The sequence below is a fragment of the Paroedura picta genome, chromosome 18 (genome assembly GCF_049243985.1).
Source record: "Paroedura picta isolate Pp20150507F chromosome 18, Ppicta_v3.0, whole genome shotgun sequence".
NCBI classification, from domain to species: domain Eukaryota; kingdom Metazoa; phylum Chordata; class Lepidosauria; order Squamata; family Gekkonidae; genus Paroedura; species Paroedura picta.
In genome coordinates, this window is record NC_135386.1 from 18,344,808 (window position 1) to 18,357,701 (window position 12,894).

The 12,894-nt window shown below is 51.2% G+C and overlaps 1 protein-coding gene across 3 annotated transcripts in view; it reads left to right on the top strand.

Moving 5' to 3' along the window:
* Nucleotides 1-12,894, top strand: part of PIAS1 (protein inhibitor of activated STAT 1) — a 36,200-nt gene that overhangs the window by 15,899 nt on the left and 7,407 nt on the right. For all 3 annotated transcript variants that reach the window (XM_077317826.1, XM_077317828.1, XM_077317827.1), the window contains exons 2-10: nt 1,358-1,802; nt 7,478-7,562; nt 8,474-8,521; nt 9,171-9,261; nt 9,634-9,768; nt 10,048-10,153; nt 10,850-10,923; nt 11,442-11,602; nt 12,623-12,753. In XM_077317826.1, the coding sequence (XP_077173941.1) occupies nt 1,358-1,802; nt 7,478-7,562; nt 8,474-8,521; nt 9,171-9,261; nt 9,634-9,768; nt 10,048-10,153; nt 10,850-10,923; nt 11,442-11,602; nt 12,623-12,753 (1,276 nt within the window). The remainder of the gene's footprint in view (nt 1-1,357; nt 1,803-7,477; nt 7,563-8,473; nt 8,522-9,170; nt 9,262-9,633; nt 9,769-10,047; nt 10,154-10,849; nt 10,924-11,441; nt 11,603-12,622; nt 12,754-12,894) is intronic.

Consider the following 12,894-nt stretch of genomic DNA (forward strand, 5'->3'; position numbering starts at 1 on the left):
CGTGAAATCCTGGACAGGCCAAGACAAACAAATGCAGAAAGCTTGGGGGAGGAAAATTCTCTCTTAAAATGATGAGTTCAAGATTTTCGAAGCTTGTTCTTGCTGCATCCTGATAACTACACAAGGCCGGCAGCAGGCCAAGAAAACTGCCATTGTAATTTACGACTTCGCAGGCCTCTTCCCTCCCTAAAGTTTTAACATCTTGGACAGTATGTGAAAGAAACATGTTTTGGGTTGGAAGTTTGTTCCCCCAAGTCACGAAAAATCTAACCCTTGAAAGGAGCTTGTATAAATCTGTCCAGACCGTCAGTCCGTGGAGGTTAAAACGGAAAGATCAGAATCTGAAATTCATTCTGGCTCAAGAAGGAACTTGACGGAGGTATAGGGATGGATGTTGTTAAAATGGCGTAATGTGGGTGTTATGCTTGTTTCCGAGCTGGAAGCAGGTTGGGAGAAGGTTTGTATCTTGCAGATGATGCTAACCTCATGGTCACCTCTGTTGTTATTTTTTTTCCTGTGTGTGTTTCTTCTGTTTCTGATAAAGCCTGTTTCCAAGGCCTATTTTCTGTTTGCAGTTTCTACCCCACCACGCATCTGGTAAAAAGATACGCTGGGATATTTTTAGAGCACTGCGGCTAGCTGCGGGTTATCAAACCCTGGATACATTTGTCATGATTGTTTAAATAGGACCAAGGCTGTTGTTCTTTTGGATCTCATCAATATAGCAGAAGCTTTAGTTTTATATGCGTTGAGTTGTCCCACATGCATTTTATGTTCCTTGTAAGGCAGTAAAGTTTCACACCTGATAATGAAAATAAATATTGCACGTCCCTGTCCTGGACAGGCCAGGCTCATCTGGTCTCGGAAGCTAAGCAGGGTTAGTATGTGGAGGGGAGATCAGCAAGGAAGGCTGAGGTAGGCAGTAGCAAGAAGTTCTCTTCTCTTGAAAAGCGATTCCTCCTGCTCCCCCCTTCTGCCCCTTCCTTCAGTCCCCAAAACCCCATTTTTTGGAACTTTAGGGTCACTTGGTCCTCAGTTCTCCTGGGGATTTGATTCCCCACTCTTCCCTACGCAGCTAGCTGCAGGACCTTGGGCTACTCCCAGTCTCAGAGCTGTCCTGGCAGGGCACCTCTCTCAGCCCCACTTTCCCCACAGGGTGGTGGTTGTGGGGAGAGGAAGGGAAGAAGCTGCTTTGGGGCTCCTTCGGGTGGTGAAAAGCAGGGTGCAAAAGAACAGCTCTTCTTCTTCTCCGCCTAAGGGAAGCCAAGGGATAAGGCGTCCAGCGTCCAGTGGCCATTGTCTGGCCTGCAGAGGTGCGGTCGTAATAATGGTCTTTGTCTCCTTGTTTGTCCTCCAGCAAATGGTGATGAGTCTCCGGGTGTCTGAGCTGCAGGTGCTGCTGGGGTACGCGGGGAGGAACAAGCACGGCCGCAAACACGAACTCCTCACGAAAGCGCTGCACCTGCTCAAGGCCGGCTGCAGCCCAGCGGTCCAGATGAAGATCAAGGAACTGTACCGGCGCCGGTTCCCTCAGAAGATCATGACCTCCGCAGACCTCTCCCTCCCCACGGTCCACGCGAGCTCCCTGCCGGCCGCTTTGTCGCCCTCGACCATTCCACAGCTGGCTTACGACGGCCACCCCGCCACCTCCCCCTTGCTCCCCGTTTCTCTCCTGGGACCCAAACACGAACTGGAACTGCCCCACCTCACCTCGGCCCTCCACCCCGTCCATCCAGACGTCAAGCTCCAGAAGCTCCCCTTCTACGACTTGCTGGACGAATTGATAAAGCCAACCAGCCTAGGTAAAGCTTCACGCGACTCCTGGGTTTCTTGAAAAAAGCAGCTGTTCTTGTGGTTGTACATAGAACGGTTTCACCAGCCGGAGCACCAGGTTAGGGGTAGGGGCAGAGTGAAATCTGCACCATGACATCGCTTCTGGTAAAACCTTTGTGCTGGAGTTTATTTATTTTTTACATTTCTAACTCGCCGTTCTTCAGAGTCTCATGGTGGGTGACCCAACAGATAAAACCTCCAATAAAACCAATCAACTTCCTTTAAAACAAACATAAGAAGGCGGCATAAACCGCCCCCCCCCCCCAGCCAGCCCAACTGCCTCGGGGTGGGTTCGCAAGATGTTACAGCGTGGCCCGAGGAGGGGGGCCCTGTTGTTCCCATCCCCTGCCTCCACTGAGGACTTGTCGGAAGAGCTCCGTTTTACAGGCCCTGCGTAACTTAGACAGCTCTGTCAGAGCCCTCAGCTCTTCTGGGAGCTCATTTCACTAGGCTTACTTCCCTGGGGCCAGGGACCACGAGCACATTGGCACCTGCAGAGCAAAGAGCCCTGTGGAGGTCATAAGGAGATAAGTGGGCCTTCAGATGGGTTCCCAGACACACATGCAGTGCAGGGGCTGTGCACAGAGAGACGCTCCCTGGAGATGAATCTGGGGTCCCTTTAATCTATTAGAATGCAGTCCTGCCGTCGTTAAAACATTAATTGGCGATGACCGGGTAGCCTTCTGTCCCTGTCTCAGATGAGCTCCAGAGGGGCTGGATGGAAGGCCCGAAGCAGCTTCCGTCTTGAGCAGGCCCAACCTCGGAAGCTTTAAAACGCTTGTTTGGAAAACAGACGGCTTACGTAATTTGTCACTTCCTGCCTGGGTTACGACCAGTTTTCAGGGAGTCTCGCTTTCTTTCTTTCTTTCTCTGGAGGGCAATAAGAATTTTGATTTCTTGGACGCTCTCAGTGCCGCTCGGCGGCTGCTTTCGGAGATCCAAAAGGGCTGGCTCCTGGCTCCCTGGGAAAAGGTCCCGAGTATTTGTTTGCTTTATTTTGCCTGTGGATTTATGCAACTTGTATAGCACCATCTGCCTCTGAAGTATCGTAGCCACCTCTTTTGGCTTCGGTTTTAGGAGTTGTCGCTTAAATCCCTATCTAGAGCATCCGTCTTTGGAATTCTATCCCTCCGTCCTCTTGGGGAAGAGAGACAGAGTTTGCACCCCTCGGCTGGGTTGAGGGAAGCACGGCGCCTCTGACCTGCTCTCCGAATCCCGCGCCTCCTTTTAAGATGCCGGTAATGAAGGAGGAGGAAGAGGTCTATTTAACTCCCAATTTCTGCCTTTCCTGATTGCCGTGCATTATGTGTAGAGAGGCGCATCAGACTCTTTTTGTTTTGTTTGCCTGGCCGTCAATCTGCTCTCTTAACGTCAAAGAGAACAAGGCGGCTAAATTAGATTCCGAGACCGAGAATAGCAGGAAATTATCTGTTTACAGCTAAGCCATTCCCAGCGCCTCTCCTCTTGGTTCCTTGCCCGCCAAGAGCCGCCGTTAATAAAAAGGCCATGGTTGTGTTGACTGCAACCAACTTGGAGGGATTTATGTCCCGCCTGGCCCCAGGAGGGCTCTTGACGAGGCTGGCTTTCTAATGAGAAGCCCGGGTTTCCAATCCCCGCTCAGTGGACCGGAGTATCTGGGACGCAGTTGCTTTAACCGTCGCAAAGTTATAGCTGCTTTAACTACCGCAACTTCCAGTACCCTCCGCTGATGAAAGCCCGCGAACACCGAGGAGAACTCCACACAAGGATTGGCAGCCCACACATGTTCCTTGCAGCCGCCTTGCTTGGGAGCCACAGTCTGTGTCCGATTCTGGAACGTGGGCTGATCTCTCCGGGTTTTTCCCATAACTGCCTGCATGTATGAGATCTGTCCAGGACACGCTCTTGCGGTCGACAGTGTGTCCCCCTCCCTGCCATGCAACAGGACGGAAGGACGTGCTGTTTCCGAAGGACTTCTCTATGGTTTTTGTCGATATGATCAGCTGGTGGTGGTGGAGGAAGAGGAACAAAATTAGGATTTATTGAAGCTTGGACTTGCAAGCAGGCACGTCCAGATGAATTTATGCCTCCTTAGTTAATTGCTGGGAGTGAATTTGACTATAGGTGTAGCCATCTCTCAGTAAGCCTTCCTTCTACGCCTGTGGGTCATTTTCTTCTTTGGTAAAACTTTTATTCAGAATTTTAAAAATTAAACATAGACAAGGTGGGGGGGAGTTACGCAGTACCAAATGGGAGAAGCAAGGTGGAGAAAAAAGAAGAAAGGAGACTTCTCACTTTATCTGATGATTATAAATCATTATTATTATTTATTATACAGTAGTAGTATATAACATATTTTAAATCACCCTTTTTTCTATATCCTCAATATTTCCCACCTTAGTCTTTAAAGCCAAAAGCCACGTGCTGGCAGGGGCTTATGGTAATTGTAGTCCGTGGGCAACGGGAGAGCCACAGTTTGGCCACCCCTGCCATAAACTCATCTTTTCTTTTTTGGCCATATCACACAGAAAGTCCATAAAAGGCCACTTATTGGGGGAGATGATTCTTCTGTCGAAGAACGAGAGGGAAACGGCTTGTTATTTTCCGGTTGATGCTAACCTGCCTTGATGCCCGATTTCTCCTTTTGCGTGATGCAGGAGGGCTCCCCAAGGCTCCAGAAAGGCTCTTTGTGGAATGGTAGCTCTTTGTGGCTACCAGTTAGGCAAACTGGTAGCTCTTTGTGGCTACCAGTTAGGCAAAGGGCTTGGAGGATTTTTTGCAGATTTCTGAGGGGCGGGCTGATGAAAGGCTCTGGGATCTGCTAACGTGAAACATGAAACTTTGGCCTGATTTTTAAAAATCGCTTCAATTACATAAACAAAACCCCATGTGCATCCTGAGCCGTCTGTAAAATAAATGTTTACCATTTGCATTACACGGAAGTTAACCCATTCAGCTTGTTTGCCGAATGGGAAAATCTCAGATTTCCCCGAGGAATTTTCATGTGGCGATATGAAGGTATTTATTTACAGATCTGGACGAGTTTTTAAAGGTTTATGCCGAGGAAAACAGACATGTCGAAACATGTTTGTGCTGGGCTGGGCCAGTCTAGTTGATGTTGCTCAAGTTCTCTTTGAGAGAGGCGAAACATGAAAATGCTTCAGAGGAAGTGACTAAAGAGGACAGCAATTACGTTAAGCGTAATATAATTCATATATCCTGTTCCTGGCAGTCTGGATTTGTTTTCTCCACGGTTTGGAATGAAAACTATTGTTTCAATCTGTAAGGAGCTTGAGTGCACTTGGCATCCCTGTGCCCAGCTGCCAGGGCAGGTAGAAATTTAATTCTGCCGACCAGTGGTGGGAAAAGCCTTCAAGGCTCTCCACGGTAGGAACAAGCATCGTGCCTTGGAGGGAGGGGTCTGCAGTGCATGTGAGCATGCATGCGCATGCGTGGTAAATGCTTGGGATGTGACACTGTTCATATATTGATAGACGGTCTACCCAGAGCAATTGAAAACCACAGCCATAGATTGAGGGGCCCCAACTTATTCCCTTGCCTCCCGCCACTCACTTGCCAGGGCTTCAGGAAGATTGCAAGAAACTGCGGCGACATGAGGATGAAGTTTTGTGGCAGGAGCCATCAGTAGGCAATGTCACCGAAACCCCGAGGACTGAGAAATTGGTCCAGGCCGATCCCTGCGACAGCTTCTTCCTCAAGAGTATCCAATGAAGCTGGTGGGCAAAAGGAAAGTCTCCTTCAAAGGTGGAATTCGCAGCCAGAGGATGCGGTGATGGCCACAGGAATTGAGCGGCTTCCAAAAGGGGTTTTGACACGGCTGCTAGCCGCGGTGGCTGAGAGTCACGAAGCCTCTGATTCCCAGAGCCGGGAGGCATCCTCAGAGGGAAGGCCTCGGCTCCGATGCCCTGTTAATGGCCCTCCAGCGGCACCGGCTGGCCACTGCGAGAGAGAGGATGCCGGACTAGACAGATTATTGGTATGATGATCCAGCCGGGCTCTTCTGATGTTCCTACCTCAGTGCTTAAGCAAAACACAAACGAAAAAAAGGAAACATTTTCTTGATAAGAACAGTGCCCCTTTTCATCAGTTCAGCTAGGAAATTTCCTTGCTTTAAGGAAGGCAGAGCTTATTGTGCGACGAACCCCTCCAGTGGACAATTTCTTCAAGGTCCATTTCTGTAACCACAGCGAGCTGTTGTTTATTTAGGGGCAGCTAGTTTGTTAGGGGAGAGGGATTCTCAGCTAATAAATGGAACGGATGTCCATTAAAATGGCCTCTTGCAGTCCAGTGCAGCTGGGCAAACACCGTCGTCGTGAAAGACAGAGAGAGAACATTCCTGAATGCTTATCGGAGAGCTTTTTCCGACACAGCAAGGCATATTTTACCAGAGAAAGATTGTGTTGCTATATTTAGCCACTGGCTATTACCAAGGGAAAGCAGGGTGTATTTAATATACCCTTTCCGGCTGAAGCAAATACAGACATCTCTTCTAGCTTCAGTTAACCATGACAGGAGGATTTTTTAAAACTAACTTTCTTTTCTTGGTGCTGACATATAATATTACACATGACTAGTTTTCAAACATTTTTCTCCTGTGGCGATAAATGCATCTCTTAACCTCTGTCCTAAATTACATGATTTACATAAATGTGCATTTATACCGTTTCTCTCCAGCTCCTCTGTTTGCACGGATTCCTGGAGCTCTGTCGCATGAGCCTCCTTCAGCCAGAACCACAGCAGGGTCTTGGGGCAGCATGACAGAGACACAAAACTGAATGCAAAACGCCCCAAACTGTATAGTCTGTGCAATAAAGCAGACTAAAAGCGATCTTAAAAATTGATTGGAGTAAATCTTCAAAATAATCTTATTCACATCTGGCTTGCAGACTGATTATTTTAATTTCTCAGGGACAAGTACACTGGTTAAGAACTGGATCGTACGTATATTCCATCACCGTTTCAAAGCTGTGAGAGACAGAGCTTCTCTAATGAGACTACAAAGGTCTCCCAGCGGATTATAGAAGAATTTCTGCCCCATTTCCTCCTGGGGGATGATTCTGGGTCTCTTGTCCAACCAGACCTTCTTGAGTTGCATATTTATTCGGTCCAGGCAGGTCGCCTTCTTGGTCTGAAGCAGCAGAACAGAGCTTGAGTCCGGGGGCACCTGCAAGACCAGGTTTTAAAATGGCGCGGCTCTGTTAGCTGGTCTGTCCAATCCAGGGTTGACCAGCTGCCTTTTCAAAGCTCGCCATGGGGCTAACCCCATCTTGTAGTCCTCAAGACGTCTGTTTTTAGATCTGTGCCAAATGTCGTATTTTTTTAAATAAAAAAATCCATTCCTCGTTTGTCTTGTTCCTGCACCTTCAAAAGTGTCTCTTGAAAGAGCCTGGGTTTTTTGGGAAATTGGAAGTTTTTATCTCACAAAGAGAGATGCTCATTCATGGTGTTGTTGTTGTGCCCCCCCCCCCCCAATAAACAAAAACAGAGCTCAGGATTTAAGTCTCCGTGAATCTTCAGAGGTGACTCCCAGTGAGGCACTGGCATTTCCCTAAATGAATGGGCAAAGTGGGCCTTCTGACGAAGGCGTTTTCTGGCCTCTGCTTGTTTGCTCCTGTCCACTCAACTCTGCCTTCTTTCCCCACAGCGTCAGACAACAGCCAGAGGTTTCGAGAAACCTGCTTTGCATTTGCCCTCACCCCCCAGCAGGTGCAGCAGATCAGCAGCTCCATGTAAGTGGCCCTTCTCTCTGTCTCTCTCTCTGTCTGGATGGATCTTTCATTTCCAGGATGCATCTCTGTGTGTGATGACTATTAAGTCTCCTTACGAGGCGCTCAGTGAGGGTGGTGGAATCGGGGAGAAGGGAGTAAAAATAGACACACGAGGCAGGGGAAGCGGCAGGAGCTCGGGGGAGACACGATTCAGAAAGGGAATGCAGACAGAGGTGAGTCACGACCAGGCTTCGGCGGCCCGTGCCGCGGTCTGAGCGTCCCCTCCCACAGAAGTGGTTGGTGGCATTCTCCCCCTCTGGAAGCCCCCACACGCCTTGGGCTCACGTGAATTGGCACGTGCCTCCATGAAGCCCCTTCGCCTGAATCAGCCCCTTGGCCCGCCGAGGTCAGCACTCGGCTTCTCAGACCAGGGGCTCAGGGAGAGGCCTTTCTCCTGGTCATTCTTAACTGGAATTGCACCGAAGGCCTTCTGTTTGCTACACAGGCACTTTCCCACTGAGCCACGGCCCCTCCCTCGTTGGTCAAAGGGCAATGAGGTGCAGGAAACAGCTGAGATTTGCCTGCTTGGATGGGCCCACGGATCCTTCTCCTCCAGCATCCCCGTTTGCCAGCCAGATGCCCCAGGGCAGACGCTCACGGGGGCTGCTTGTTCTCCCTCTGCAGCTGGTCCCCTGCCTCTGCCTCTGGCCAGTGCTGAGCTGAAGGGTCAGGCTAGGAGACGGGGAGCATGAACAGAACAGAATCCCCAGACCGGCGGCTGGTCTCCAGGACACGTTTAGATTTGGGCAGAGTGCTAGCCCCAGGTGCCCCTTGTCCACTTGCCTTCGTAGGCTTCACCAAGGAAGCGACCCAAAACAAGATCCATTTTTTAAAATGTGCCAAGTTTAATCAGTGTCTTCTGTCTTCGCCAGGGACATTTCCGGAACCAAGTGTGACTTCACCGTGCAGGTCCAGCTGAGGTATGGTTAATTCTGCGGCCCAGTGTTACTGGAAATCACTTCCGTAACAAGCTGAATTTTTGCCGCGTTTTTGTACAATACTTGTGGAGAATGTCAGAATGCGCACTTGTGTGTTTCCTTTGCATGATTTTTGTTCTTGTTCTGCAAAGCTGGAGAAAGTGCAAGGAAGAGAGAGGAGTGGGAGAGTCAGTGATGAGTGCTTTGATTAATCCTGTCCGTGTTAGATGTGGGCTTGAGCCACTGTGTGTTTGTGTCTGTCTGCGTTCGTGTATCTGGGAGGGACTGTGCGTTTTTGAGCAGCTGGGAGGAGTCCAGTGGCTGGTCTCGGGTGGGTTTTGCATGAAGCCCCCAAAGCGATTGCCTTCTGCAGTGGCAGGAGTGTCAGACTAGGCTCTGGGAGGGCCAGGTCCCGATCCCCATGCGGCCATGGGAGCAGCTCTCTGGGTGACCCTGGAGCCAGCCTCTCTCAGCCTAGCTGATCTCATGGGTTCAAGTGGGTTGCTGTGTTGGTGTGAAGCAGCAGAACAAATATTGAATTTGGAATGTACCCAGGGTGGCCAAACTGGGACTCTTCAGCTGTTCCCATGAGCCCCAGTACAGTAGCCCCCTGGAACATCATTCCCAGTATTGACTAAACTTGTGTCTGCAGGTTTTGCCTGTCTGAAACCAGCTGCCCGCAGGAAGACCATTTCCCACCAAATCTTTGTGTGAAAGTGAATGGGAAACCATGCAGCTTACCCGTGAGTATCTCCTGGAAGGAGAGCAGACTTGAACTCTGAAGTATGCTCCTCTCCCCCCCCCCCCAGTGTATTTTGGGATATCAACTCTCCTGCCGATGGGCTAAATTGGTTTGGTACAGAAATCTAGTAGAGGTCATACTGAAAGAGGTCAGTGCGACCCTCTCTGGCCAAAGTGCTCAATCCTAGTTAGGATGGTGTGGAAATACAGCGAAGCTGAACCTCGGCCTTGTTCAGGTTTCTTTACTGTGGCCTCAGGACCTTATCCATAAAAAAAAAAAAGAAACCAGGCCTTGCTTTGGACAAACCGAACAGTAAGAGGTTAAAAGGTGTTTTTTGCACCCGGCGTGACGGCGTCTTGTGGTGCTCTTCCAGGGCTATCTCCCACCAACCAAAAACGGGGTTGAACCAAAGCGTCCCAGCAGACCAATCAACATCACCTCCCTCGTGCGGCTCTCCACGACGGTCCCAAACACAATCATCGTCTCGTGGACTGCGGAAATAGGAAGGGTGAGTAGCAGGCTGGTTGCGCCGTAATTGGGGGGCTGCCACCAAAATGCCTTCTGACCTTGTGACTACCAAACGAGAGCCAGCGTATTTGCAGCTTCCTGGAGCACAAACTCCGTTCATATGAACCAGAATTGTCTGGTTGGGAAACTCCCAGGGAATTTCATCCGTGACCTAAAAACGCACACACACACAAAACCATTGCGTTGTTGCTTGGCAATCCAAGAGCTCTGCGGCCGAACTGATTTCCCCTTTTTGGGTGTGTTTTTCTCTCCCCTCCAGAATTATTCCATGGCGGTCTACCTGGTGAAGCAGCTGTCTTCGACCGTGCTGCTGCAGAGATTACGAGCGAAAGGCATAAGGAATCCAGATCATTCTAGAGCACTAAGTATGTCTGCCACCTGCAAATCCCGACTGATGGAGGGGGGGGGGGGGGGGCGGGGGAGACAAGAGACGTGTTGTAAACTCTGCATTGCGGAGGGCAACTGACCAGCATGTTGCTTCCCTGCAAACCGGCTACCCGGCTGCTGAGCTTTTGTGCAGTGGGGACTTGAAAAGCGAATGCTTTAAAGAGCCAGGGATTGTCTGTGCATGCTCTTAGCTCTGGGGAAGCGCCCAGAGAGCCGTGTCACTGCAGTTTTATGGCACTGGGCCCTGTCACTTCTTAGCAGAGTGAGAAACTGTGGCAGCTCTGTCACTGGACTCCAGGTGGTAGCAGGACCAAGTGCGCTCCTAAACCCCCACTCTGCTCTCCCTACCCAGATGCTCTCGTTGTCTGCTCTGGTCTCTCTTCCTCCTCGCAGCTGAGGAGTTTGTGGTTGTGCCCTTCTTTGGCTGCCCACTGAGTCCTTGGTTACTCCCTGGGAATGGGTGGCACAAGTCCTTGGCATCTTTTTGCTCCTCCGATGGCGGCTGATCTGCAGACTCCCTGTGTGGCCATGTTTTTGCTGCTGCCCATATTGTCCGCCCCCTCCTCCCAGCTGAAGTTCTCCACCGCTGGGGAATCCGACAGATTAGGCTGTTCGACTTGCTGTCTGTCTGTTCACGGACTTCTGTTTTTTGCTCCCTTGCTCTCCTGCCACAGTCAAAGAAAAACTGACCGCCGATCCAGACAGCGAAATAGCGACAACCAGCCTGAGAGTTTCTCTTCTGTGTCCAGTAAGTGTCCCTTCCCTTTGGCAGCTTCCCTGTAACGGGGGTTCACTTTCTACAGTAAATTTCTGTCTTGGGGCCAAACGTGAAGAAGAGTTGGGAGATCTGCAGTGATCTCTCCATCATATGTCAGAGCACCGTATGGCTCCTTGTTTGTTGTGTAGCACAAGAATTGCTCCGATTCTTCGAAGGTTTCTTGTCTCGTTGAAGGCTGCAAGCCTGGCTGTGGGCGGTGTGCGCTTTGGAGACCTTCGCCCTATGGGGTGGGCATTCATTTTCTCCCCGTGATCTTGAAAAGCGGCAGGGAGCAGAAGGAAGGGCCTAGGAGGCACCTCACTGGCTCACAGCAGCAGCCCCTTCCCCGGCCACCTGCCGAGCGTGCCCCCGGGGTCTCTGGAGTCGGGTGTTTTGAAAATGGCCCTTCTTCCTGTGCAGAGATGTGTTTCAAACGCGGCCTTCTTCTGCATTCCTCGTCCGAGGAGCTCAGCATCTCTTATTGACACGGTTGGTTGTTCTTTTTAAAGCTTGGTAAAATGCGGCTGGCGATACCTTGCAGGTGCCTCACCTGCTCGCACCTGCAGTGCTTTGATGCCACTTTGTACATCCAAATGAACGAGAAGAAGCCCACCTGGGTCTGCCCCGTGTGCGACAAGAAGGCCCCCTACGAACACCTCATCATTGACGGGTGAGTAACGCCGGAAGTCGAGGACGAGCCCAGGGGCAGGGAAGTGGGTGCCGTGGTGGAGCTTCTAGTCTTGGGAGCTCTTGTAGGCTGAGAGGCAATTTGGTGTCGTGGTTAAGAGTGGTGGCTTCTAATGTGGAGAGCTGGGCTCGATTCCCCACTCCTCTGCATGCAGCCAGCTGGGTGACCTTGGGCTAGTCACAGTCCTGATAGAGCAGTTCTCAGTTCCCACGGAGCTCTCTCTCTCAGACCCAGCTACCTTACTGGGTGTCTGTTGGGGGGAGAGGAAGGGAAGGCGATTGCAAGCTGCTTTGAGACTCAGACTCTTCTTCTTGCTGTGGTGCTGTTGGCCTCCACTCTCGCTGTGCCTCCCGCGAAGGTGTTTTGGGATATCAGTCTCTCTCCCTGGGTGGAGCCTTGTCTGACTGCCCTGGTGCAGGCACAAGTAGCAAGCCTTTCAAGGGACTTCCCCAGTGCTGGGGTTTGCTAGAAAACAGCACCAAAGGGTCAGGTACGTCTTAGGCATAACTCACAGGTTCCGATCCCAAGGAGAGTCCAAAACCGGAGTGTCTTAAGATCAAGGCTATGGTCAGGTGTGAGGAAAGCAGTCCGAAATATGGGCAGTAAGGCCAGCGGCTAATGGATGCGTCGCTTCCACGCAGCCCCACTCCCTTGTTGGCTGCTCTTAAGCATCACACTCTACACCCGCCCGCCTCCTCAGCCCTGCTCCTGCAAAGACTCCTCTTCGTTATGAATATGGAGCCAGTGCCGTGCTGCCAACCTTTGGCTCTGCGTCTCTGGCCTCCTACATGGTTGCTGAGGCTGTGGCGACCGGGGAGGCAGCCGGACCAGCAGATGGCTCTCTGTTGCCAGCTCAGGGGTGGGGGGCTGAGGGGCCGCTGTGCTTGGCTGTGGGTCTGTGCCTGGCCCCTCGGAGGCTGCCTCTTCCTGCAGGGTCTCTGCTCATTCTTTGCAGCATCTAAAGATGGTGATCCTTACCAGCGTCTTGTTGCCTTTTGACAGGCTGTTCATGGAGATCTTGAAGTATTGCACAGACTGTGACGAGATTCAGTTCAAGGAAGATGGCTCGTGGGCTCCTATGAGGTCAAAGAAGGAGGCCCAAGAAGTGACCTCCACGTTCAACGGAGTCGAAGGTGCGCGCCAAGTCATGTGCACAACGCCAGCCTCCGCCTTCTGATCGTTCCCTCTCCCGCTTTTGCCCCCCCTGGTGCTTTGCCTCCTGGGTAGTTGCCCTCCCTCTCAGGTTGGCTTTCTTAACGCGGGCGGCGCTCCAG